Below are 25910 nucleotides of genomic sequence, written 5' to 3' on the forward strand. Positions count from 1 at the left end.
GTCTCCTGTCTCCTTTCGGGGGTGCGGGGACCAGGCCCTGTTCCAGGTGTGGACGCCCCAGGGATTTATAAAGGGGCATCACGAGACTTTCCGTTGCGTTCGCAATTATCTTAATCACGCCAGCCTGTTTGCCGACTGCCGAGCGCAGAGCTGATGTGTTGTCTTCAGCCAGCTGGCTACGGTGACTCCCACAATGACTGGTCGGGGGGGAGGGGGAATCTCTTTTTGGGGATCTCTCTTTTGGGGGATCTCCCTTTGGGAATTATCTGTCTCATGGGAGATCTGTTCCTGCCCCTCTCCTCCTCGCCCCTGGCAGGTGCTATGTGGGGCCTTGCCTGGATGTTTGGGAAGGGATCTCTCTTTGGCTGGGGATCTCTCTTTGGGGGAATTCACTCTATAGGAGATCTCTCTTTAGGGATCTCTCTCTTTGGGGATCTCTTTAGGGACCTGTCCTGGCAGGGATCTCTCTTTGGGGATCTGTTTCAGAATCTGTCTCCGGGGGATCCTCTTTAGGGATATCATTTTGGGGGGAGATCCTCTTTGAGAATCTTCCTTGGGGGATCTCTCTTTGAGGGGATCTCTCTACTGGGGACCTCTCTTTAGGACTCTCTCTTGGGGGGATCCTCTTTGGGGATCTCTCTTTGGAGGGGGATCTCTTTTGGGGGATCTTTGTTGGGGCATCTCTTTGGGGGTCTCTCTATTGGGGATCTCTCTTGGGAGGATCTTCTCTGGGGGGGTCTCTTTAGGAATCTCTCTCGGGAGGATCTCTCTTTGTGGCATCTCTCTTTAGGAACCTCTCTGAGGAATCTTTTTGGGGGTCTATTGAGAATCTTTCTTGTGAGGATCTCTCTTCAGGCAGCTCTTTTTGGGGGGCTCTCTCTTGGGAGGATTGCTCTTTGGGGATCTTTCTTTGGGAGTCTCTCTCTTTGGGGGGGGTCTTTATTGGGGATCTCGCTTGGGAGGATCTCTCTCTGGGGGTCTCTCTTTAGGAATCTCCCTTGGGCGGTCTCTCCCTTGGGGGGTCTTTCTCTTGGGGGGGTCCTTATTGGGGATCTCTCTCTTGGGGGTCTCTCTTTAGGAATCTCTCCCTTTGGAGGTCTCTCTATTGGGGCTGTCTCTCTTTGGGGGCTCACTCTCTTGGGGGGGGGTCTCTCTTTAGGAATCTTTCCCTTTGGGGGTCTCTCTTTTGGACATCTCTCTCGGGGGGTCTCTATTGGAGATTTCTCTCTTGTGGGGGGGTCTCTATTGGAGATCTCTCCCTTTGGAGGTCTCTGTATTGGGGATCTCTCTCTTGGGAAGATCTCTGTCTTGGGGGGGTCTCTATTGGAGATCTCTCCCTTTGGAGGTCTCTGTATTGGGGTTCTCTCTCTTGGGAAGATCTCTCTTTAGGAATCTGCCTTTGGGGGTCCTTCTGTTGGGGGTTTCTCTTTTTGGGGGGGGGTTTCTTTTTAGGAATCTCTCTCTACTGGGGGTCTCTGTCTTTGGACATCTCTCTCCTGGCAGGGGTGTCTCTGCGGGCCGGGGCCGGGGCCGGGGCCGGGGCCGCGCTGCCGGCAGGTGCGGGGCGCGGGGCGGCGCTGCGGGCGGAGCCAGGGGGAGGTGGCGGCGGCTGCGCGGGGCGGCGCGGAGCGGAGCGGAGCGGAGCGCGTCCGCGTCCTCGTCCGCATCCGCGCCCGGGGCTGGAGCTCGCGCAGCGGCCCCGGCCCCGGCCCGATCCCGATCCCGATCCCGATCCGGACGGCGGAGCGGGAGGGGGAGCGATGTCGGCGCGGGAGGCGGTGCAGGTGCCGGACGACCGGGATTTCAGCGGGTTCCGCGCGGAGTGCGAGGCGGCCGCGGGCTGGAGCCTCACCTACAGCAAGGCGGGCGTGGCGGTCTGGGTCCAGCTGCTCGAGCCCGACAAGTCCCTGCACCGCATCAAGGTGAGCCCGGGGCACGCGCACACGCACAGGTGTGCGCACACACGGATGCACACGCACGGGCGTCTGGGCATACATGTACAGGCGCTGGCATGCACCCTCCCCCTCTCATAGGCACACATGGACTGGCACGTGTACACGCACATACATGCACATATAGAGACACACACACACTCATGGGCACGCATGGACTGGCGTGTGCACATACACACGTACGTGCACAGGCCTGCGTACACACGCACCCACAAGGATACATATGCACCAGTGTGTGGACACATGCACAGGTGTGTGTGAACGCACATGCCCGTGGGCACACGTGCACACACGCGTGGCCACATGCACGCACACTCCTGCACGGGCTGGAGTAACAGGTAGTTGGCTGCCAGGCTGCAGAGCCGCGGAGGGGAGACGCTCGCTGCCTCTGCTCCCCCGTTGCAGGCGCCCGGGGCGGGGGGTGTGTGGGTCCTGTGCCCGGCGGGGGGCAGGGGGTGTATCTGTTTGCAGCCTGGGTCCCATTGCCGCACGCGATCCCATCGATGTTCCATCTCCTCCGGTGTCTTCTGTCCCGGGCTCCTTAAGTTACTGGCACGTGGAGCTGGACCGCCAGCCCGGTGTCCTGTTTCCCCGTGCCAGGATCTCAGCCTGAAATCGCCACCTGGCACCAGCCCGTGCAATCGGAGACTGCCACGTGTGCGTGCCGGACTGGGCCAGGGCGGGGGGAGCTGGGCGGGGTAAGGAAGGTGGCACTTGGTCGGGGTGGCAAGGTGGGGCTCCCTCGCTGCGCTGTGGTCCTCGGGCCTAATCCCACTGTCGAACCTCATGGCGTTCACGCAGACCAGCGCCACCCGTGCACGGTGCCGTGCGTCTCCCCATCATGTGCCGGCTGCTCCAGTGCTTGGGGAATGGGCACCGAGGGGGCATGTGCCCCTTGCTTCCCTTTGCCCTCCATGCCTGGGCCCTGGCGATCTGTTTGCCTCTTCCCTGCCCCCACCCCCCCTTTCCCCCCCATAACCTCGCTGCTGGTGACATCTGGCTAATGGCTTTAATCTGCTGGAAGTGCCCTTAATGGGAGCCTTCCCCCGGGGAGCAGCTGCTTTGCTTTCCCCTCCTCCTCTGCTGCCCTGGAGCCCTTGGCCTGGGAACTGATGCCCTAGCTGCGGCGGGGAGAGCACGTGCCAGATGATCGGGCTTATCTGAGCAGAGTTGAGTTCTTCGCTTGGGGCTGCTGGAGCTGCTCTGTGCCCCCAAAGCAGACACGGCAGACCCCAGCTCCAAGGCCCTGCTTGCAGGGAGCCACTGCTCCGTGCCCAGCGCCAGGCTGCGCCGGTAGCAGTCTTGCTCCAGTTCTGGGGCCAGGCAGGAGTGACTCTGGTTTCTGGTGTGGGTGCCTGCCTGTGGCGAGATCACTCGCTGGCTCTGCTGCCCTGAGCAGGGCACGGGCCTGTGAAGGCATGACCCCCCCAGCCCCTGGCCCCCTCTTTCCTTTGCACCCTCTGGGACAGCGGAGGCCTCGCAGCCTTCCAGCGCTTCCTTTCTGGGCTGAGGACTTGGCTCTGTCCTGCCCTTATGTGAGCTGGTGCCAAGGGCACCGTGTCCCCAGCACTCACGCAGGGAGGTGGCAGGTAGCAGTGCAGGAGGCTGGCATGGCCGTGGCATCGGAGCTGGCCTGTTGCTAGGCCCTGCAGTGCCTTGGGCAGGGTTTGCTCCCTCGTTGGCGCCTTTGGGGAAGCTGGCGGGGGGGAAGGGGGTGCAGCGTGTGCAGCAGGCTGCAAATTGGGGGAAGGTGAGTGCACGCAGGAGAGAGCTGGAGTCCCAGATCTGCTGCCCGTGCCGTGGCATTCTCCAGATGCTTGGGTGCCAGCAGCCCAGGCCTCCTTGTCCGTGCCTGTTGGTGCAGTGTTAGCTACCTCCTGTGTCGGGATTGTGGTCGGTGCCGTGCAGACACCATCCCAGGTAGGGGCCAGAAGGTTCAGGCACTGAGATGCCTTATACAAGCCTGTGGCAGGTCCGGGATGCCCTCTACAGAGTGCCTTGGCAGCTCTTGATCCGGGGGTTAGCAGGTGAGCAGGGACCCGGCTGTAGCCTGGGTGGGAGCAGCCTGCTGCGGAGCCAGGCAGGGGCTGTGGGTGGCACCCGTCCTAGTGCTGGGGTTCGGGGCTCAGCACTAGAGCGCAGTGGGGTGGGTTGTTACCCTGGCTCTGCTGCAAAGCCGGCCACTTCCACGCTTGCTTCTGAGACAGCAGCGCTGCCACCTTTCCCTCCAGGCAGCCCCAATGGGAGCCTATTTCCCGGCTGCTTCCTCCCAGGTGCCACGTGGGAGCTCAGGTCCTGGTGCAGGGCACTCTGAGCTCCCCTTCCCGCGGGGCAGGCGCTCCCCCTGCAGCCCACTGGCTTCTGCAGGCCTCGATGGTGTGGGCTGAGCTGCGTGTGCTTCCCACGCACTGGCTCGCTGTGGGTGAACAGAGCTTTTTCCAGCTCACCTGTGAGTAAATAGAAGGCGGCAGCCCAGTGACGGCACGGAGCTCCAGGCATTGTCGGGGGGATTTTCCAGCCACGACAGGTCAGGCGGGAGGATCCCATGTTGTCTCCTGCCCTTGGAAATCCATGCGGCTGGTGAGAGGGGAGCTCCTGCCTGCACCGGCAGGACCGGTACCTGGAGTCAAAGATCCAGGAGATGCTTGTGCATCAGTGCAAAACTGGCTCATCTTTAGTGTGTGCATTCATCTGGCCCCCTGTTCCCCTCTGGGGCTGTTACTAGCAGCAGGAATGGGCCCTGGGAGTTGGAAGCTGGAACGATCACCCAGCCTTCTGCTCCAGCCCAGTCTGCAGCCTCAGCTGTGCCCACGGCTCCCTGCTCCACTGCAGGAGAAGCCCAGAGGATCCAGCCTGTCCTCAGCTTGGCCCTGTGCCCCTCTGCCTCTGCAGCATGGAGACCTGAGCCGGCAGCTCTGGGCAACCTGCCTCTGGAGCCGGCCGCTGGCAGGGGTTGGGAGTCATGCAGGCTGCATGTGGCACCATGGAAAGGCAAACAGACCTGCTTGTTCCCTGGCACTGGGTGGCAGCCAGCTCTCCCAGCCTCCCGTTGCCCCCAGGCCCATGTGACTGTGTGCACAGGTGGCGTGCAAGTCAGGTGTGCCGCGGCCCCAGGCGTGGGGGAAGGTACCCCTGGCAGCTGGGTTTAGGCTTCCCTTGCTGCGATCTCTCTGGCTCCTGGGCTGAGGAGACAGCTGTTCTCTTACCCTCTGCATGGCATGCAGCAGTCACATCCTTGACCTGCATTGCAGGGTGCATGTGGGCCGTGGCAGTGCCAGGTTGGGCTGCGCAGAGGGGTAGTTTTTCCTTCCTCAGGGATGCTCATCGCCCTGCAGCCCCAGCCAGACATGACCTCCAACACCCCTTCGGTTCCCTTCCAGGGTGTCTGGGTGCTGAAGCACCTGGAGCTTTGCAAGCTAAGGAAACACAGACTAGACAAAAGTCCTGTGAGGTGGATGCAGAACTGCCTGGATCCTCAAACTCGGCAGATAGCCCTCAATGGCTCGATGTGTAGTTGGGAGGGGGTATCAAGTAGGGTCCCCCAGGGGTCTGCCCAGGATCTAGCGCTGTTCAACATCTTCATGAATGATTTGGGTGAGGGGATTGAGTGCGGGCTTAGCAAGTTTGCAGGTGACACCAAACTGGGTGGGATTGCAGGCGCACCAGAGGGCAGGGCTAGGGTCCAGAACGACCTGGATAGCCTGGAAAAATGGTCTGCAGTCTGTGAGATGAGCTTCAGCGAGGATAAGAGCAAAGAGACGGAATAACTGCATGCACCAGTACAGACTGGGGAAGGACTGGCTGGGCTGTCATGCTGCAGAGAAGGACGTGGGGGTTACAGTGGACCAGGAGCTGAATGAGCCCACAGTGGGATCTTGTTGCAAAAACCCCCATCCGTATCCTGGGGTGCAGCGGCAGCAGCATCACTTGTAAATCCAGGGCAGTGAGTCTTCCTCTCTGTTCAGCACAGGGGAGTCCTGTGTCCAGTTTTGGGCCCTGTGCTTTGAAAAAGGTGTGGACAGTTTGAAGAGTCCAGTGCAAAGCAACAGCAATGATCAGGGGCCTGGGAGATGAGAGTGAAAAGGAAAGGTGGAAAGCACTAGAGATATTTAGCCTGGAGAAGAGAAACCTGGGTGGGGGCGTTTGATACAGTCTTCAAGTCCCTGAAGGGCCACGACAGTGAGGATGGAGATGGGCTTTTCTCTGTGCGTGTAGGGGACAAGGCTAGGAGCAACAGCTTCAAACTGCAGCAGTGGAAACGGAGGCTGGAGATGAGGGGGAGCTTGCTGACTCTGAGGGCGGTCAGGGGCTGGACCAGGCTGCGTGGAGAAGCTGGGGCATCTCCATCCTCGGCGATGTTCAGGAGCAGGTTGGACAGACACGTGGTTGAGCAGGGTCTGGATGAGATGCAACCTCATGAGGTCCCTTCCAGCCCCACTTTCTTATGTTCTCGCTTGGCCTGTCCCATGCTCAGCCGCCTGGACCCCCACCGCGTGCCATCGGCTGCGTGCAGCATGTATTCATGTCCCCAGCCCCGGTCCTATGCAAGCCTGGGGCAGAGCGGCAGCTCCTGCCCCACAGATCTCGTGTCCCCACCAAGAGCTCTCCTGCCCCCGGAGCCTTTCTGCTGGCGTGTGGCTTCTCGTTCGCTGCCTGCAAAGAGGTCTGTCATCGCTCTCTTATGAAATTAGGCCAGGCAAAGTTATGGCCAAACAGATCTCACTTCCTTTAGGGCCCCTGGGCCGTTGCAGAGACAACAACCCTCCTCCGACGCCCCTGGGCACAGACCCATGCAGCGTGCGGTGCTGTCTGGGATCCAGGGATTGAACCCAACCCCTGCAGCACCAGTGCAGCCCTTGCATGCATGCATGCATGCAGCCCTGCAGCTGGGGCAAAGAAGGGCTGAGCTGGATGGAGCCAGGCAGAGGCTTTCTGTCCGCTGTGCTTGGGTGCCAAGGGAGAAGATGGCCTGGGATGGGGCGAGGGCAGGAAGGGGGAGGAAGAACATCCCTGTCCCCACCCCAGGTGAGTCCTGGGCGCGTCAGGACCCCCTGTAATGATTAACTACCCAGGGGGAGAACAACCCTCAGCCGGGGGTTAATATTAAACTGCTTTCCGGGTGGGAGTGGTTGAGGGCCGCTGACAGGCTTGCAAGGTCTGTGCCAGGCTGGATGAGTCACGGTGCCACCCCCTTCACCACCTAGGGCAGGTGCTTGTAGAGGATGGGAGACAGGTCAGGGGGTGAGGATGGGGTGAAGGGGAGCATGTGCTTCCCCCTTTTTTTTTGGCAAGCCAGGAGGCAGGTGCTTGGTCAGTGGTGGGAGCAAGGGGCCTGTCGGGGCTGGATGGGCACAGGTGAGGGTGAGGGCAAGCCCGAGAGTGCATGGCAGCAGGAGAGAGAGGAGGGACCCTTCTGCTTCCAGGTTGCATTGGAGCCGAGCAGACCCTTGTGCAGACGTGCGGGCTTTGTGGAGCAAGGGTCTGGGTTTGTACAGCGCCTTGCACCGTGTCGCTGGTCTGCAACCAGAGCCCGCAGATGCTCCTGTTCTCCCACAGCTGCCCAAGGGCTGGCCAGTCCCATGGCTGTGGCAGCTTTCCCAGGTCCCGATGGGGAGGGACGGGGAGCTCCAACATCTCTGTCGTGTGCACAGCCCCTCAGTCACCAGGGAGCTGCTCCGCCGGTCCCAGGGGAGTGGCTGTCTGCCCTGTCCTGCTCCAGCATCCTGCCAGCCCATCTGGGGAGGCAGAGCAAAGAGCCCTGCCTGCAAGCAGGCCTGCCTGGGTGATGAGGGAATGGGGAGTGGGGTGAGAGCCAGGCCCAGCCTGGACGAGGCACCGAGTCACAGCCCTGCCATCCCCGTCACGGGGAGCGTCCTCTCGTGGGCGGTGGGGCTCGATCCCGTCTGCAGAGGCAGAAACGCTGGGCGGCTTCGGGACACCCTACGCGGGCCTGGGTGGGCGGCTGCGTCCCCTAGCTGAGAGAGGATAGTGAGGCAGGGCTGGGAAACTGAGGCACAGAGAGATGAAGCAATCTGAGGGGAGAGTCCAGGCAGACCTCTGAGTCCAGAGGCTGCTCCTTTGGCTCCCAGCTCAGCCCCGTGTCCTTTGGGGACTGGATGAGATGAGGCTGGGCCTGCCCAGATGGCAGTCTGGTGTGCCTGGTTGCCTGCTGCGGTGGCCACCCCGGGGTGCCATGCACCCTGTCCCCCACTGGTCCTTCCCCATGGGCAGGAAGCTTCAGCCCAGGCTTGTTCCTGGCTCATTCGTCCCCTACAATGAGCCCAGCCAAACTCTTGGCCTCCCTGGACTTTCCCCAGCTGTGCTGGGTGCAGGCTTCCCCATCCTACCGGGCTTTTCTGGGCAGGATGGGTGTTGCATCCTGCATGTCGGCCCTGACGAGCTTTGCCCAGGCACCTCTCAGGGATGGGCCCTGTAATGAAACCTGGCTGCCTCTGTGCGCGCCCCTGTCATCATGGGCCTGGCCATTGGTGCCAGTGTTTTTCTTCTTCCCTGGTGCCAGCCTTTCCTTCTCCACTTCTCTGATCTCTCCCGCAACTCAAACCCAACCCCTGGTCTCCACCGTGGGGCTTCCCTTCTGCCCCCCGTGTCCAAGCCCCCCTGGGGCAGGGGAGAGCTAAGCCCCAACCCCGTGCTGCGCCCCAGGCGTGCTCAGTGCTGCATCGCACGCAGGAAAGACCCCTTAAAAGCATTGTGCCATGCGGTTGTGCGCCCTCCGCACACGTCTTATCTTCTGCATCCTCTCGGGCCTGAGTCAGCGTTTCTCCAAGCCACGTGCAAAAGGAAATAAAAACACTTTGGTGGGTTTTTTCCCCCCCTCCCTTTCCTCTCTGCTGGTTTAGGATGATTTCAGACGACCCAAAACGCTTTCCTTGGAAGGTGAGGGGGGAAGCACAGAGCAGGCTTTTTCCTGATTGTTTTTTGCATTAAAAATTCAGGTTTGACCTGTTTCTCATGAGTCAGGCAACAGGGCAGGTTTACGACATCAGGACTGCCATGTGAGTGAGAGCTGATTAATTGGGGGTGGGGGTGATGGCTTACTCGGACTAGTTTTTAAATCCATCCAGCACTGCTGAACTCAAATGCCCAAGAAGCAGGATGGAGGAGGGAAGTCTGTGTTAAAGGTTCAGGCGTCCTCTCCTCCAGGTTGCTCTGCAGGGAGTGGGAAAGGCCAGGGGGGGTAAAGCTGTAAATACAGGGGGGCAAAAACCTTCATGCTACGGGGCATGAGCCCCAGCTGCTGTGAGGACGATGCTTTTCCCTGCACCTGTGCAGAGCAGTTGGCGGGCGATGGGCAGGGAATGATGGATACGTGTCCTGGGGAGACATGGGAGGGATGCTGCAAGGCTGAAGGGGCCGGGAAGCAGCCCCATGAAGCAGGGAGTCAGTCAGTCTGGCAGCGGTCCGGAGCCGCACGAATTTATATCTCATGGACAGTCTGGCCCGTCTGCTGTGGGCTGATGCTTTTCCTCCAGAGCATGACCAAAGAGCGCGCAGCCATTTGCCAGGGGACAGGACCAGAGCAGCTAAGGCCCCTGCAAAAATGCTGGGAGATAGATAAGCTGAGACATACCCAGGAGCTGCCCCAGGAACGTGGGACCATGGGGGATTGGGGACATGGGACCCCCATAGCCCAGGCTGCAGAGGAGGGTGAAAACAGGCTGCTGTTGGAAGGGCTGCCCCTGCCCAGATCCTCCTGCAGGGTATGGAGGAGGCTGGGCAGCCCTAGGAGACAGGGTGGCATGAAAGACGGTGCCCAAGACCCGCTCTCCCTGGACCTTGCAGGTTGCCATGGGCTGGCAGGGGCTTTCCACAGTGGCCCACGCTGGCTGCAGACCTCTGGGTCCTGGAAGCCCTTCCACCTCCGAGCTGCTCAGGAATGGCCTGTCCTATCTTTCCTCAAGACCCCGCCAGAAACCTGAACGTGGGCAGCTTTCTTCAGCTGTCGACTGTGCCTTGCAATTGCTGCGCCCGTTCTGGCCGGGACGCAGGGGGCACTCTTGGTTTGGACCCTGGGAGGAAGCACAGTCTAGCAGCTAGAGCAGGAGAGCGAGGGGTAGGACCCCTGGGGTCTCTTCCCAGCTCCGCCACTGACTGGCCAGGTGAGCTCAGGCAAGTCCCTTAGCTTCTCTGTGCCTCAGTCTCCCTATCTGTTGACTTGAGGTATGGGGATGACGCCAAAGGGCCTGGGAGAACTTGCTGTAGCCTAGAGAGGTCGAGGATGGGGGATGTGCTTGGGTTTTCCAAATCGCTGCTCCTAGCTTGAGGCTCCCTTGAGCCATGGGCGAATGAAACCTCGCAGCCCCAGGGCCAGGTAGTGCATGTCAGGCTGGGCACTGCAAGTGGGGAAAGTGAGTCTTAGGACACACATGGAGGGTCCTGTCCCCGTGGCCGTCTCTGAGCCATCCCCCCTCCAGGATGTCCATCCATTGTGAAAGCAGAGACCACATCTGCCTGGCCATGCAGAGCCCAGACCACAGCAGTCCGGCCCCTTCTCGCTGGCGCCCTTCTCCCCTCCCTTCTCTCTCTCTTGTTTCTTTTGCCTCCCAGCGATCAGCCCAAGAGTCAATATTGATTCAAGGCAGGCAGAGCCAGACTCCGTGTCCCCGGCCGAGCTGCCACCTGCACCCCCGCCCGCCCTGCCCAGCTCCCTGCTGCTCCCAGCTGCTGCCTGCAATGGAGGAGACGCGGGGCTGCCAGCTGCTTTTCCCCCTGCCTGCGCCGCAGCGGCTGACTCATCCGCTGCGCCGGGGCTTGGCGACAGTGTGACACGTAGGCAGCAGGTGCAGCGAGCCTGCTGGCTGATGCCTTCCTGCCAGCCTTAGGCCTGGCCCTGCCTGAGATACCGAGGGTGGTAACTACCTGCGAAACAGAGCTGGGGGTAGCCGCTGTTCCCCCCCGACCTCCTGGTTGTGCTGCATAACCATGGGCACCTGTATCACGGCCTGTCAGCCGCCTGGCCTGTAGGACATTGATTGTCCGTGGCGCGCAGCTTGATGAAGGGGTCGGGCCTCCTCGACTCTGCCACTGAAATGCTAGGAGACCTCGGTCATGTCCCTTCTCCTCGGCCTGGTTGTAGGGAGCACCGTTCAAGGCAGGGGTGCTTTCCTAGGGCGGGGGGGATCTGTGCAGCACCTAATGCAGCTCTAAGCTGGCACCTTGCTCAGAGCTGCTGCGATGCAGGCACCTGGCTCGTGGGCTTGCCGGTCCATGCTCGTGGCTTGTGACTGTCCTGCCCATGCAGCGCTTGGCTGGAGCAGTCTGACCGGCCATGTCCGGTGGCTTCCTTGCTACCTGCCATGGACCTGTCTGTATCCACTTCGCAAGTGCCAGGGGGGGTAAGTGCTTCGGGTCCTGGGGATACAAGTACTTGATTTAGGGACAGAGGCCGAGGAGGGGCTGCTTTGGGAATAGCAGGGACAGCCCCAGCTTAACACCCTCTGCTTGCTCCTGCTGGATGCTGGGGCCGCTTATCCACGGTGCGCTCCTCTCGGACAGGGACTGGCCCCCGTCTTTCCCTAGCTGGGTGCCTCTGGGCTTTGCTGAAAGGGTGGGAGGGGGTCACGGCGGTAAAGCAGGTGCAGAGGAAGCCTCAGGGAAGCTAAATGGGTTACAGGCGCCCAGGGTGGAATAAAACCCCTGTCTCTAGAGTCCCCGTGGCTTAAATAAGGCTGCCCTAGCCCTGCTGGGAAGGGAGGGTCTGGCTCCCAGCTGGTGCACAGCATCCAGGTAACCCTTTCTCTGCTAGTGCTGCCTGCTGGGGGGCAGGATCGGGGCACTCGGATGCTTCCTCTCCTTCCAGGGCCCCAGGCTGGGCTGGGGACTTCCTGGGGGTCCAAGTCCAGTTAATGCTGCCTCAGTGGTGCGTTAAAGAGACCCGGGCACACAGCGCTTGTGCAAGCTGGGGGGTTGAAGTGTTGGGGCTCTCTCTCCCCCCATGTGGGGCTCTTGGCTCCAGCGTCTGGGCCTTGAGCAAAAGCAGGGTCTAGAGACTCGCAGGCCCTCTCCCTCCAGCTGCCTTTCTCGTCCCCGAGGCAATAGCTGCAGCGGGGACTGTGGGGACCTCTTCCTCTACCTGCCTCCCCTGGACCTGGCTGCCAGACCTGGCTTGCCCCGCAGAATCCCCCTTCCTACTCCCAGTTGTGCAGGAATTGCTTGCTCCTGCATGCTGGGGTGCCTGGGCTTGCTTCCCCATGCTCCCCCAAGTCTCCCTGCTTTCCTGCTACCCCCCTACAAGCTGTCCTACATCAGGCTTCTCCTGCCCGCCCGCCCTGCGCCAGCTGCGGTGCTGGTTGCATCTGGGAAGGCTGCCCGGCACCAGCCCCTGCACTGATGAATACAGCCTGGGCTGCTAATGACAGACGAGGCCAGCCTGGAGGGATCTGGGCATAGGCATCCCCTGCCAGTGTGAATGGAGCCCAAAGTGGGGGGCAGACTCGCAGGGCAAAGAGGTTCCTGAGCAGTCCCTCTGACACCGAGTGTAGGGCCCTGGGCAAGTCACTTAGTGGCTCTGTGCCTCAGTTTCCCTGCCTGGGAAGTGGGTATCAGCCCCCTTCTCCCTCTTCCTCCCAGCGGGAGCAGGTCGGAGCTGTTTGTGAAGCCCTGGCGGAAAGGGATGTAGTGAGACCCACCTGGGGCAGTGGCGATCTGCTGGCTCGGGCAGGCACAAGAGACTCGAAACCAAGCACCAGCAGGCTTTCCCCTGAGACCCGGGCCCTTGCACTCGAGCAGGGAGCGTGCATGTGTGTGTGTACGGCCCACGTGATGTGGAGCACGCTGGGTTGTGCCGTGCTTCCAGCTCTCAGTCCCTCTGCCCCACGGCCGCCCTCCCTTCCCTTCCCGCTCTGAGTCCCTGTGCCCTAGGGCTGTGCTGCTCTCCCCATTGCATAGGTGGGGAAACTGAGGCAGGGAGGCAGGGTTCCCACTGCCTGCTCGGTGGGCACCAGACTCCCTCAGCCTGTGCCTGCTTTCACAGCTGCCTGTGTACAAAGGAGCCAAGCGAGCGCTAATACCCTCATTACCGGCGCGTTGGCCGCATTCCTGTCTCGACTTCCAAGCCCGTGGGGCTGCTTTGTGCTTTGTGCCCTGTTGAGTCTATGGCTGGCAAGCACGCAAAGCAGCACATTAGCAGACCGTGGGGCCTGGGGGATGGGGGTGTCAGCCTGCTGAATATTCCCTTCCTGCTCCTGCTCCTTTCCAGATGGGCTATGAAGGTGCAGGGGCCGAGAGCGGGCCTGCAGCGCTGCCGCCATGCACTGTCTTCCAGGAGGGCTGGGCAACGTGGGATCTGGATCCCAGCTTGTGTGTGTGGGGGAGGTATATATTTGCACCTGCTGGTCGCAAGTTGTGTCAGGTGCGGCACAAGTGTGGCCCAGACTCAGGGCATGTGGGCTTGATCTGCCGCTGAAGGGACTTGGGGTTTCCTCCTGGCTTTGTCTTCCCCTGCCGCGGCTCCGAGCTCTCTGGGGGCAGGGGTGAGGTCTGTCCTGCCCTGGGTGTGTGCAGTGGGGGTGCTCTGATAGAGGTAGGGATGGTGGCAGTGTGCTGTGCATGTGCATGTGTCAGGGGATATCTGTGCAGGGATGTCTGAACTCCTTAGGGTCCCGTGCATTCCCAGGCTGGAGGGTCTCGGTGTGTGGCAGCTGCTCCCGGGGGGCACGTGGCCAGCACCTGAAACAGCTGCGGCACGCCTGGGCACACGGCCGCCGGCACGGAGCGGGACGGGTGGTGCTGACCACATCCGCCGCAGCCCGGAGGTAGCATGCAATTACCTCTGCTGGAAGGCGCCCAAGGGGTTGGGGCGACCTTGGAGTGCAAGGACAAGCGCCCGCTGCCTCCCCTTCCTGCCAGCAGCCTTGCCCTGCTGTGCCAGCCCAGCCCCTTTGCCTCTCAGCACGTGGCCTCGTGCACTTCTGGGCCAGATCTTGCCTCTCCCCTCGGTCTGCATCCTCCCACCACCATCCCAGGACGCCACGACCCAGTCCCGTCCTGTCCGCCCTGGGCAGACTGCAGCTCAGGCCGTCCCTGCTGCTCTTCCTCGCCGGGAAGAGAGACCTATCGTGCAGGAAGACAAGGTCCCTCTCCCTCCGGGCCCCTGCAAGCCTCGTTAGTCCAGCGTGTCGTTCCCTCTCCCGTCTTGTTTGGGGAGGATGCCGCTCTTCCTCCTCGCAGTCCTCCGCTGTAGCGATGATCTTGCTGTCATGGTTACTGAGCCTCGGAGGTGGGTGTCGGGATGAGCAAGACCAGAGCGGAGGCCTCTCCTCCATCCTCAGCGGGTCCAAAGCTGCCATGAGCTGGGGCATTGGTGCCTCTTGCCGGTCCTGTGGGGATGAGGATGCAACCCCCTGCGTGGCCAAGGGCGACCCGGGGAGGTGAAGCCAGACAAGCGGAGGTCATGGTCAGTGGATCCTTCCCCCTGGTGATTAGGGGGCACTTGGGGCAGAAAAGGGGCCTCCTTGGCTCTGTTAGGGCTGCCTGCCCCCATATAACCAAGATGCCGTGTCCAGCTGTCTCCCGTGGCCCTGCCCTTCCCCCTTATTTCTGCCGTGAGCCTGGCACGGGTGCAGCCCGTGCCGAGCTATATCGAGTCCCTGGCGATGCTGCGACAGCGTCTCGCGAGTCAGAAGGTGCCACTTCCCTCCGGTGTGTGACTTCACGCCAAAAATAGCGGGCTGCGCGGAGCTGGGAGGGGGCGGCACAGGCTCCTTGCAGCCTGCATTGCCTGTGGTGGGGGCGCGTGCTGGGAGGGGGGTCTCTGGGGGCTTGCTGCAGGGAGCCGGCTGCATCTGTGTCTTCCTCTGCCCCGTTTGCTCTCCCCTGTCCCCTCTCTTCCATGTGCATGGCTGGAGGCATCACTGGGGAAGGGGGATCAGGCTCCCCTTGCACCGGCAAGTAGCACCCCGGGAGCCGTGCGCCCATCAGCCGATCAGCTTTGGACACACGTTCCCTTTACAGCGCAGTGGGAACCCGCTGCAAAGCTGTCATGTATGTTTTGCATGATAAATTAGCGGCTTATTCCATATTGCGCTGTCGATTCAATGAAAGTGCGGCTGGGTTACTACGTAAGACGTGAGTAACTGGTGAATTGTGCCATAAGTGTAGTGTCTACCTGGGTCGTCTTCATCTCAGACCCACTGCATAATCCTTTTTCCATATATACACGATGTTATGGGGGTGGGTGGGAAAGAGCATGTAGAGGAGGCCATAGAGATGTTTTCCCATTGCAACCTCAGACTAGGAGCCAAGGAGCCTTTTGGGGGGGCTTGGCAATTAGCTAATGAGTGAGCTTTGTTCAGGGGACTGGTCTGTGGGACTAGCCGGTGTGCAGGACATCTCTTCTCTGGCTCGGTTTCCCTCCCCTGACGGAAACAGTCATCCCAACTGGTCCTTGCCCTAGCAAGATGTCCCTCTGTGCCATCTGCCGCGATGCAGGGGCCGGGTGGAGTGGAGAAGCCTGGGCTCCATTCCTGTCTCTGCTACTGAGTCTCCGAGCAGCCTTGGGCAAGTCATCCCTCCCTTGTCACCGTTAGAGACTGGGCGTCAGGCTTTCCCAGCTCACGTGATGCCTGGAGCCGTCCCTTGTTCCCAGTGGAATATAATGGGGAGACTGCCCCTCCAGCAAGGCTGCTCTGGGGACTGGGCGAGGGAGCGGGCTGCAGACAGCAGGAGGTGAGGGAGGATCGTTGCCTTGGGGTCAGCGGGGCACTGCAATGGGCAACCAGGCCTGGCCTGAAAGGGTGTGGGGGAGCTGGTGCCCACATCATGGTGCAGGGGGGTGATGTTGGTCTGTGCCCCTGCTGCGGTCTCTTTGCTGGGCAGGGTCATCTATCAGCAGCTGCCTCCCTTGCTCCTGTTCTCTGGGCACGAGCTCTCCCTGAGCATCCCAGGGCATTCCTCTGTCCTGCGTATCCTCAAACACCTCCCAGTCCAGAGTGGCCTGGGGTCCAGCCTGCAAACCTCTGCCCTCCAAGGCAGCTCCCTGAAGGGCCCATGGCTCAGCTGTCCATACTGGTCCCATGGAGACCTGCCCTCAGGGTCTTGCCAGCAGCTGAGCCCACGGCCACCTCCTCTGCCCGAGGCTGGGCCAGACCTGGACACGTGTGCTGAATCACTGTAACGTGAGGCCTGAATGAAACAGGGCTCAGGTTGCAATGGTTTTCCTACACCCGTCCCCTCCCGGGAGCCTGCGGACGTCACGGGGACTTCGTGGCAGCTCTGGGTGTCGTCAGTGTGGTTACGTTGCTCATGGGGTCAAGTCCTTGCTACGCACGGCTGCTGGGTTCAGCCCCAGAGCTGGCTGCATCCTGGGGGCAGGTGAAGCAGAGAGGGTTTGGAGGGGTCCAGCAGGATATGAGGATGCTGAAAGCCAGGCCTAGAGAGAAGCGGGGAGGAACTGGGCTCGGAGGAGAGGACCTTAAGGGGGGAGTCTCCAAATGCTTGAAAAGCTGATGCAGAGGAGAGGAAGGAAAACTGATCTCCAGGGATGGAGTCACAGCCCATCTCGGGGATTTAAGAACGGGGATGGTGGCATCCCCTCCTCCGGGGCTCCAGGCAGAGGCTGGGCCATGCAGCTGAGCCTGGGCAGGGGGCTGGACTGGGCAACTCTGGGGTCCCTGCCAGCCTTAGGGTTCACTAGGCCATTTGCACAGCTCTGCGGGAACAAAGCCCGGTCCCGCATGGAGCCCAGTTCCCCTGGAAACAACAGGCTTGGCTCAAAACCCAGCCAGGAAAGGAACCTGAGACCTGGAGCTCCGGCTGGTAACGGGACACCCAGCCTGGCTCTTCTTGCCAGCTGGCTGCGACCCGGCATGGGTTGGGAGGAGCTGAATGCTGCCGTCCCCTAATGGCCATGACATGAGCTGGTGGGGTCTCACCCCATTCTCAGCTCCAGGAGGGGCTTCATTACCAAACTGCAGGCCCCTTCCTAGCAGAGGGATCCCTAGGGGTGCTGTGCTGAGCATAGCGATGGGTGAAGCAATTGCACTGGGCTGTGGTATCTGCAGGTTTCCCTGCATTACCGCCCTTAGCAGTGCTGGCTCTGGCCTCAGTTGCCAGCTGTGGGCAATGGGAGCAAGCATGGTGGACAATATAGCTCGTGGAGTGACAGCGATGCAGGCTGACGTGCGGGCAGCTCCCAAACCCCCTTGCATGCCGCAAGGAGCCCTTCGCCTGGGGTAGGATGCAGCCGCTGCTTCCAAAATGTGGTCCTGACGTGGTGCAGCATGTCCCTCCGGGGCGTGCGAGCACTACGCAGCGTGCCTGCAAATCCCTTGAAAGACGGGGCTGGCACCTCGAGGAGCTGGCATTGGCCTGCGTCTGATTGCAGAGACGGGCGCCTGGAGGCAGCGGGTGTAGTTGCTCCGAGCTGCTGGGGCTAACACCTGCATGGTAGGAAATGTGGAGCTTGTCCCTGGCAGCTCTTGGCCAGCCAGGTCGGAGCCGCGTTGGTGGGAAGCGCACTGCCCGTGCTGTGTTGGGGGTGGGTAGTGCCAGCCGGAGATCAAAGCCTGTCTTCCCTGGCTGAGATCAAAGAGCTGGATGAAAAATGGTGGCAGTGGATTCAGGCCAGCAGAACGCCGTCCTTGGCATCCCGGCTGTCCCTGCTAGCTTCAAAGGGGCCAGCCCAGCTCCCTGCCGCACAGGTTGCTGACACCATCCACGGCCCTGGGACTGGGGCAGAGGGAGCCAGCCAAGGGCTCCCGGGGGAGTCGGGGACAGCGGCTCTGTCGAAGGACCCCTTTTGCCTCTCTGGTCGCTGAATAGCAAGGCTGCCCCTGCCCCTGCATCTCTGCTGGGGGTCTGGCTTGCAGCATCCTGTTGCCTTGGGGTTGGGGCAGTCAGGGCTGCTTTTCTTTGCAGCCAGCCCTTGTCCTCTTGCCTGCTGGCCTGACCTGCCATGGCCCCTGACACCCTTATCAGGTCAAATCCGTGCCTTTGGCTCTGAGCTAGCAGGGGGCTACGAGCAGCCCTGTCTCACCTACCTCCTGGTTATGGGCTTACTCTTTGCCGGTCCCCTGGTTCCTGTCACTGGCCTTTGCTCTTCCTTGTGCAGACCCTTCTGCTTCCCTGTGCATCTCCTCCGCTCTAGACTGGCTTTGCATAGCCCTGTGGACCCCATGCACCCGGGGCTGTTCGCAGTGGTACACCGGCATCCCTGCTCCAGGTTGTGCCTTGGAGACCTTGCAAGAAGCCGGGCAGCATCGGCGCACCACCACCCCCTGCCGGGAAATGTGGGAACTGCTCTGCAGTGTGTCATTGCCTCAGCAAGGGCACCCTCAGCACGTCTGCACAGGACACCAAGTCGGGGGGGAGTAGTAGATGCACTGGAGGGCAGGGCTAGGATTCGGAGAGACCTCGACACGTTGGAGGGTTGGGCCAAAAGAAATCTCATGAGGTTCAACGAGGACAAGTGTGAAGTCCTGCGCTGAGGACAGAGCAATCCCATGCACTGAGGCTGGGGTTGACGGGCTGGGCAGCAGCTCTGCAGAAAAGGACCTGGAGGGGACAGGGGACAAGAAGCTGAACAGGAGCCAGCAGTGTGCCCTTGTTGTCAAGAAGGCGAACGGCATCCTGGGCTGCATTGGTAGGAGCGGTGCCAGCCGATCAAGGGAAGTGATTCTTGGCCTCTATTCAGCACTGGGGAGGCCACATCTGGAGTCCTGTGTCCAGCTGTGGGCCCCCCCACTACTTAAAGGATGTGGACACATTGGAGAGAGTCCAGCGGAGGGCAACGAAAATGGTTGGGGGGCTGGGGGACAGGACTGGTGAGGAGAGGCCGAAGATGGCAAGCGGCTGGTGCCTTGGATGGTAAAGCCGGGCTCTGCGGCTATCCATCACGCAGGCTGCTCCCGGCCTTCAAAAGGAGACACTGTGTCCCAGAACAGTCTCACAAAAGCCACGTACAGAGATCAATCACAGTCTCCCTGCTCTGCTTTGCTCTCAGAGCCCAGCGCCGCACTGGCTCCTTGCGTTGGAGCCGCAGTGTGAGCCTGTGATGTAAGCTCAACGCTGCCACTGCCTTTGCTGGCAGCCCTGGGCAAGTCCCCCATCCTCCGTGCACCTGTCTCTCCGCAGTAGGGGACGCTGAGATCGGCTGAGGGCGAATAAGTGTCCGCCCTTCTGTTGCCGCTGCGGGGAGGGCTGGGGATGTGTGGTCTTGTCCATGAAACCTCTCTCTGACCCGCACCTGCTGTCTGGTCTTGGGTTTGGGTGTGAAATCCAGGCTCGATCCAGGGAATGATGTTGAGGCTGGGGGCTTTAGGCAGCTGCCTAGGGCTTTTGGAGGGTAGGTGAGGGGGCCTCAAAGCGCTTTCCTCTCCTTCCACCGCCTGCAAGGGGACTGGGAGGATGGCCCTGTGCAGTGAGTGATCCTTCCATATGATCTGAGCCGAGGAGGGGCTCGTTGTGGTGTGCTGGGCAAATATCACGTATGGCAGCTGCATTCGTCCCTGTTAAACCCCATCCTCGCCCGCCGCAGACAGGATTCTTCACTTCCTGTCCTGAAGGGTCCTGTTGCATTGCTCCGCGTCCTTAACTGCCGCCATGTTCCTCCCCAGAGACAGCCGCATGTCACTGGTGCACAGCAAGATGCCCGCACTGCACTAGCCCGTGGCACTTTGGGGCCAGCATGTTCAGTCAATGCAAAGTGTGAGACCCCGCATGTAATGGAGCTCCCTGTCCGAGGGGGCAGCTCTTCCTACACGGGGAAGATGCTTCAGCTCTGTTGACTTCCCCATCCAGGCATCTCCCCCATGCAGCATCCCCAGCTGCGGTCTGTGACGCCCTCTGATTGCAGATGCTCTTGTGGCTGCAGAGACGAGCCAGCTGGGACAATGCTCCTGCGATCCAGCCTTTTGACGTCACCCTGCAAGGATTTATAGGGCGAGCTGGGGTGCAGCCTGCCCTGGGCTCCTTTCATAGCCGCTTGCGTCTCAGGGAGAGGAGCAGAGCACAAATGAGGCAGTGCAATGATTGTGCCGGGTGCTAAAAGAAGGGACTCCGTCGGGAGCTGACTGTTTGTGGGGAACAGACTTGAACCGAGCTGTTTGTGCCATGCTTCAGGGCTGTCCTGCTCATGGTAAGGGGGCTCAGCTGGCCCCGCAGCGTCTCGAGGCTGGGGGTTCATTTTGCAGCTCTGAGAAGGATGGTTGAATTGAAGGGCTGGCGCCAGACTACGTGGCTAATAAACCCAGCCCAGCATAGAGGGAGCCGAGTGTAATAACTGCGTTATTGGCTGCATCACTGCTGGTGGTGTCTGGATGGAGGCTGAGTGTATGCAAAATGCTAATGACCGAGTCCTGGAGCTGTAGGGCTGGGAAGGGACTGCGGGGCTATCCGGGCCCAGCTGCTGCTCTGAGACCATCTCAGACAGACATGGGGCCCGTTCTCAGCCTCCGGTGCCAGGGTCTCTGCGGCGATACGCCCAAGCAGCTGGGCTGATCTGTGCCACCATAAACGAAGCCTATGACAGCTGCGTTGAGCCCCTTGGAGGAGGTGAAGGTGATGGTCCCAGCATGGGGGGATTTAAGGGGCCTGAAGCAATGTTCTGGCCTGTTCAGGGGGTCCGTTGCTCTCACATCTGAACCCTTGCAGGTAGCAAAGCAGCACCGCTGCCCAAAACCTCTCACAGGGATAAGGGACTTGACCAAGGCCACGTGCCAAAGTCGGTGGCAGAGCCAGGCAGTGAGCCCTATCCTCACCACTGCGCAGGGAAACACCTGTTCTCTAGGAGACTAGGATCAATGCTTCCCTGCCCCTGGCCAGGCTACGCAGAGGCAATGGGACTTCCAGGGGTGAGCCCCGGTAGGAGTGGGAAGGGAGCAGGGAAGCGAGGAGGTGGCGACCCCCATGCCCTTGTGGCTCTCTGACCCTGCCTGTCCCCACAGTGCAAGATGGAGTGCAAGGACGTGGCAGCAGAGACCCTCTATGACGTGCTGCACGACATTGAGTACCGGAAGAAGTGGGACACCAACGTCATCGAGACCTTCGACATCGGGAAGCTGACGGTCAACGCCGACGTGGGATACTATGCTTGTGAGGAAGAGGAGGAAGGGGAAGGCAGGGCGGCGGTGTGGGGAGAATGGGGGCTCTTGGGGACAGTGGCAGCAGGTAGTTGCTCCAGACAGGGGTTGGCAAGGGACTGGGGCAGATGCAGGACTTGGCTGTCATACTGGGCTGTGTGTGCTGCTGGGGCGCTGGCCGTGCAGCCTCCTCTCCAGCGCGTGGACAGGAACGTAAGAACAAGAACATAAGAAATGCCGTTTACTCCATCTAGTCCTCTGAGTTGCACAGGGACGGAGATCGGAGGCTGGAAGGAAGACTGACTTCTTTTCCCTGTTCCCCCAGCATTGCAGGTCCAGGCAGCTCTGCTGCAGAAGCCGTGCCCTTTATTCCCCTACTCAGTAGTGACTGATGCCCCTTTCCTCCAAGCACATGTCCAGTCCCTTTTTGGACTGCGAACAAAGGAGGGCAAGAGCAATGGGCCTCATTGCCCTCCATGGAAAGCTTGGATTGGGGTCTTGGAAGGAGGATGTGGTGTGGAAATGGGAGACCCTCTGTTGTAGTGGTGAATAGGCACCCTGGGGAGCACGTTTGAATGGGGCACATGGGTGCATCGGGGCGAGCAGAGGTGACGCAGTCTAGCACCGTTCTCCCTGCTTGTTACTTTAAAACCCTGCCTTTCTCCTGCCCAGGGAAGTGCCCCAAGCCCCTGAAGAACAGAGACGTCATCACCCTCCGCTCCTGGCTGCCCATGGGCACGGATTATATTATCATGAACTACTCCGTCAAGCACCCGGTGAGTGCCCGGCGCTCCGGGAGGTCAAAGCCTGTGGGTGAGCTGGGGCAAGGGCTTGGATTTACTGAACCAGGGTTGCTTGGATAGGCGCTGACTGACTGCCCCAGAGGCTGGGACACTAGTGGGGCATGTGCTGGCTGTGGGCACCAGCTCCTGCTAGACTGGGATCGCAGTGGGGGATCCCAGGAGAGTAGATCATCCCTCCCTTAAGATCTCATAGGGCTTTTAATGAGAGCCCCAGCTTCCTGCCCCCAATTCTCTGCCTATGTGCAGCTGTGGGGTGCATTGGGTTTTGCAGCTTTGGAGAGGGTGATGGAGCAGGGGCTCTTTGGGAGCACCAGTCCTGGTCCCCTGAGCCTTGGCTGTCACTACAGCTTCCTTGGACCACCAGCCACCGGGTGAGTGTTTGGATCCTCCGGGCTGAAAACACAGCTAAGGGGGAATGGGCAGCAGCTGTCACAAGTATTGCAGTGGGGTGGTCTTCAATAGGACCACTACTCCAGCTGTGCTCGCTTCTGCAGTGCTGCTGTCTCCGCGGCTCCTAGTCACGTAGCTCTCATTTCACAGCCCTGTAATTCTAGCAAAAAACATTAACTGCGGGGGGGAAATATGAACTCGGGAGAACACTAGCTCATCACTCTCAAGCATTGGAAGCATTGTCCAGATGCTCAAGAAGGCTTGATTTTGTTATGTACATCTGGAAGAGAGACGTACGTTTGAGTGTGAAGTACTCCAGGACCAATGAAACATCTTTGGCTGGTTTTTGTGTAGTTTGCTGTGTTCTTACACATAATATATGAAATAGCAAATCAGTGCACGTTCCAATCCAGGTGGGTTTTTTTTCCTTCAATCTTAAATTGAATAATTTAGCTCTCGGTCTGTACTTATTTGTGAAGCTTCTTTTAACTGGAGAAAATGCGTGTTGTGTTTAATGGGGTCATGCACCCCCCTTTGCAAGATCCTAGTTCCGCCCACGTGGCAAAGAGGAGCTCAGCTGATACCTACTTTAGCCTGTCTCGAGTGGTCCCCGTTCGTGACCCCGGTGCCCCGGGGATCCCCCCACTCTGGGAGCAACGTGCCAATGTAATGCTGCCACCTTGAACTCTGGTTCTGGGCCACCTGGGTGCCCAGTGGATAGGGTGCGAGCCACTCGCTGGTCCGGCCCAAATCAGGGCACAGGTTCAGCTCGGGTCTGTCTGCTTTACCTTCTGTGCAGAAATACCCTCCGAGGAAAGACATGGTGAGAGCTGTCTCCATCCTGACGGGTTACTGGATCCAGGGCAAAGGAGCCACCAACTGCGCCCTCACCTACCTGGCCCAGGTAGACCCCAAAGGTACGGATGCAGCTGGGAGGCAGTGCAGGAAGGCATAGGCTGCTCTGCCTCCTCTTTCTCATGCCCGGTTATATTGAGTGGCATTAGCACATCCTATCATCCCACTAAGCCGGACCCTAGATGCCTCCATCCACCCACCCCAGCCTGAGTTGCTGGTTCTCCTCTTTTCCTAATGTGGGGGACATCCCCAGCTCCTGCCAGCCTCTTCCATCCTCACTCCTAACCCTTTCTCTGCCATTGCCTTCCCCCACCTGAGTTTCCTGATTCAAAATCGCCAAGGGCACAGCCCGTCGGGAGAGAAGCAGTGCAGGAGGCTACACAAGGCTTCGTGCACCCAGTGCATGGGGAAGGGCCCGGGGACTCATGCAGGGAGCTTAAAAGCCCAATCTTGCCGGCTTACAGCCCGCAGACACAAATCCCAGCTGTCCGGAGAATGACCTCACATGACGGAGATGCTGCTGCGGCCGTATCCTCAGGTCTCTTTACAGTTTCATAGTTAGTAGGGTCAGAAGGGACCTGAGCAGATTATCAAGTCCGACCCCCTGCCATGGCTTTAGAAAGCGAGGCATCAGTGCTTCAAAGCTGCCGTGGAGCCTGACCCAGCAGCAATTTTTATTGGCAAATTCACTCAAGCCAGGCCTCTCGGGGGACTAGAACGGCTCCAGGATTTCTGGTGTGCTTCAGCCAAGAGCCCCGGGTTAAATAGAAAGGGCAGGGAGGGGATTTTGAAAACCTCGAAAGGATGCATTTGCTGCTGGGGACCCCGTGCTGTCTGGGTTTCAGCCTTTTCAGAACAAAATGGGTTTTGTGACTCTTCTGCACATCAGGGCTCTCTGGAGCCTGGATTCCACCCCCTGCTTTTTCCCTCGCTGCTTGTCCACGTGATGCCCCCCCTTGCCCTGTCTCACCGCTGTGCCTTGTGCCTTTGTCTCTTGCTCAGGTTCCTTGCCCAAGTGGGTGGTGAACAAGTCGTCGCAGTTCCTGGCTCCGAAGGTGAGTGTCCGGAGTCAGTCGGACATGCCTGACTTCCCTTCTGCGCGCTTTCCTCCTCCCGGAGGTCCTGGCATCCTCGGCTTCCTCGGCCCCCGGGTTCATCACGCCTGGTATCCCATCACGTGCCTCGGCAGAGAGCAGGTGCCTAGAGGGAGGGTGAGCAGGGCACGTTCACCCTGCTCCTCTCCCGTGGCTCCTTGCAGCTGACTCTATGCAGGGGGTTGGACTCGATGATCTATTGAGGTCCCTTCCGACTCTAACATCTATGAATCTATGACTCAGAGGCTGGAGACCACGTTTCCAAGGACCTTTCCTCCACAGCCCTGGGGGAAGCCACCAGCGTCCTGTGGCAGGAAGCTCCACGAGTTCAGGGCACGAATGTCCCATCGCCTTTGCTGTCGCTTGGTGGCTTTTGCTTTCCGTCAGCCCAAAAGCTCTGTTGCCACCCACCCTGGGTCCTGAAACAGCAGCTGGAGACGCCTGCTGCTGACTCTCTGCTGTAATTAAACCCCTGCCTCGTTATCCTTGGTTAGGTGGGGAATCTCCTTGACCTTTTTTGTAGCCCCTCTTTGTCTCTGTGTGGGATACGGGGAGCTGTAGGGGCTCTGAGCCGGGGCAGGCATCGCCTCCACCCTCCCACCAGTCTCTCGCTGTTTCCAAGCTGCGGGTCTGAGCCCCTTTCTCCTCTGCTCCCCCCTCTTGCAGGCCATGAAGAAGATGTACAAAGCCTGCTTGAAATACCCCGACTGGAAGCTGAAACACAACCCGCACTTCAAGCCCTGGCTGTTCCCCGAGCAGAGCACGCTGCCCACCGTGGCGCTCTCCGAGCTCTCCATCCAGCATGCTGACTCCCTGGAGCACATCGACGAGAGCGCGCTCTCCGAGACCAAAGACGACCGGGGCGAAGCCAGCGACGAAGACAGCGTGAATTAGGCCGCGCTGCCCCCCCTCGCTTGTGCGTGCCCCCTTGCCCACCCCCCACCCGACTGGGTTTATTTTGTCTGTGTATCCCATGCGGTTCGTGTCTCTCTCTTTCTCTCACACCGTGCACGCTTGTGCGTGCTCACGCACTGCTGGCTGACGCGCTTGGGCGCCGTTGGCCACGTTTTGTCTCATCGGCTGGCGACCATCCTTTCCCTTGATGGGTTCTCCCAGCCTGAGCCCGGCTTGTCCCGGGGGGGTACCTGGGGGATGGCGCTGCCTTGTGCGGGAAAGCGCATCCCTGTGGCCTAAAGCGAGACCCAGGTATGTTCACAGGGTCTTGCAGGGGCACGACCCACCTTCCCGCCTCGACCCTCTCCATGCACCAGCAGAGCCCCCTTAGAGCCGGGCGTGGATGGGGGAGAGAGGGCAGGGGGCACGATCCCCGGAGGGCGGGAGGATGTGGACTAGGACCCCTCATTGGGGGCAAACTCCAAGTGACCTTCAGATGGATTCGGACCTCCGCGGCCTGCTGGGGGGTCCGTCACAGGGGAGGGATAGGGATGGAGCTCCCACCCGGGCTGAGAAATCCCCACCTCCCCTTCCCGCTCGGCCGGAGCGGGACAGGCGGTCCCAGACGGCCGTGCGCTCCCCGTGTTGTGGTCTGCGGTTTCCTCTGCTCTCGTGTAAACACTTAGAAACTGCCTTTTCCGACTGGGACCAGCCCGGGTCGGGCCCCGGTTCCCCGGGGTGTGTGGGGAAAGCGGGGTGGGGGGCTCTTATGTTCGAGGCCTTGACTCTGGGTTTGGAAGCCTGCTCCTCCACGGCGGGGCAGGGGAGGAGATTTTGTACCTCCAGCCGGAGGAGTGGATTTAGGAATTAAACGAGTAAATCGGG

At 60.3% G+C, this 25910-nt stretch overlaps 1 protein-coding gene across 1 annotated transcript; it reads left to right on the forward strand.

Moving 5' to 3' along the window:
* The first annotated feature begins 1619 nt into the window (after nucleotides 1-1619).
* On the forward strand, nucleotides 1620-25910 carry STARD10 (StAR related lipid transfer domain containing 10). Its single transcript, XM_006274556.4, has 6 exons — nucleotides 1620-1922; nucleotides 20855-21002; nucleotides 21662-21765; nucleotides 22982-23099; nucleotides 24040-24092; nucleotides 24798-25910. The coding sequence occupies exons 1-6, from the start codon at nucleotides 1761-1763 to the stop codon at nucleotides 25023-25025; spliced, it is 813 nt and encodes a 270-aa protein (XP_006274618.1). The 5' UTR covers nucleotides 1620-1760; the 3' UTR covers nucleotides 25026-25910.

The sequence above is a fragment of the Alligator mississippiensis genome, chromosome 1 (genome assembly GCF_030867095.1).
Source record: "Alligator mississippiensis isolate rAllMis1 chromosome 1, rAllMis1, whole genome shotgun sequence".
In the NCBI taxonomy this organism is placed as follows: Eukaryota; Metazoa; Chordata; order Crocodylia; family Alligatoridae; genus Alligator; species Alligator mississippiensis.

Excerpts from the sequence above, each read along its gene's own strand:
- STARD10 (XM_006274556.4), top strand. The coding sequence starts at position 1,761 with ATGTCGGCGCGGGAGGCGGTGCAGGTGCCGGACGACCGGGATTTCAGC. Across the intron at positions 1,923-20,854 it reads AGTCCCTGCACCGCATCAAG|TGCAAGATGGAGTGCAAGGA; the intron begins GTGAGCCCGGGG and ends CTGTCCCCACAG. Across the intron at positions 21,766-22,981 it reads ACTACTCCGTCAAGCACCCG|AAATACCCTCCGAGGAAAGA; the intron begins GTGAGTGCCCGG and ends CCTTCTGTGCAG.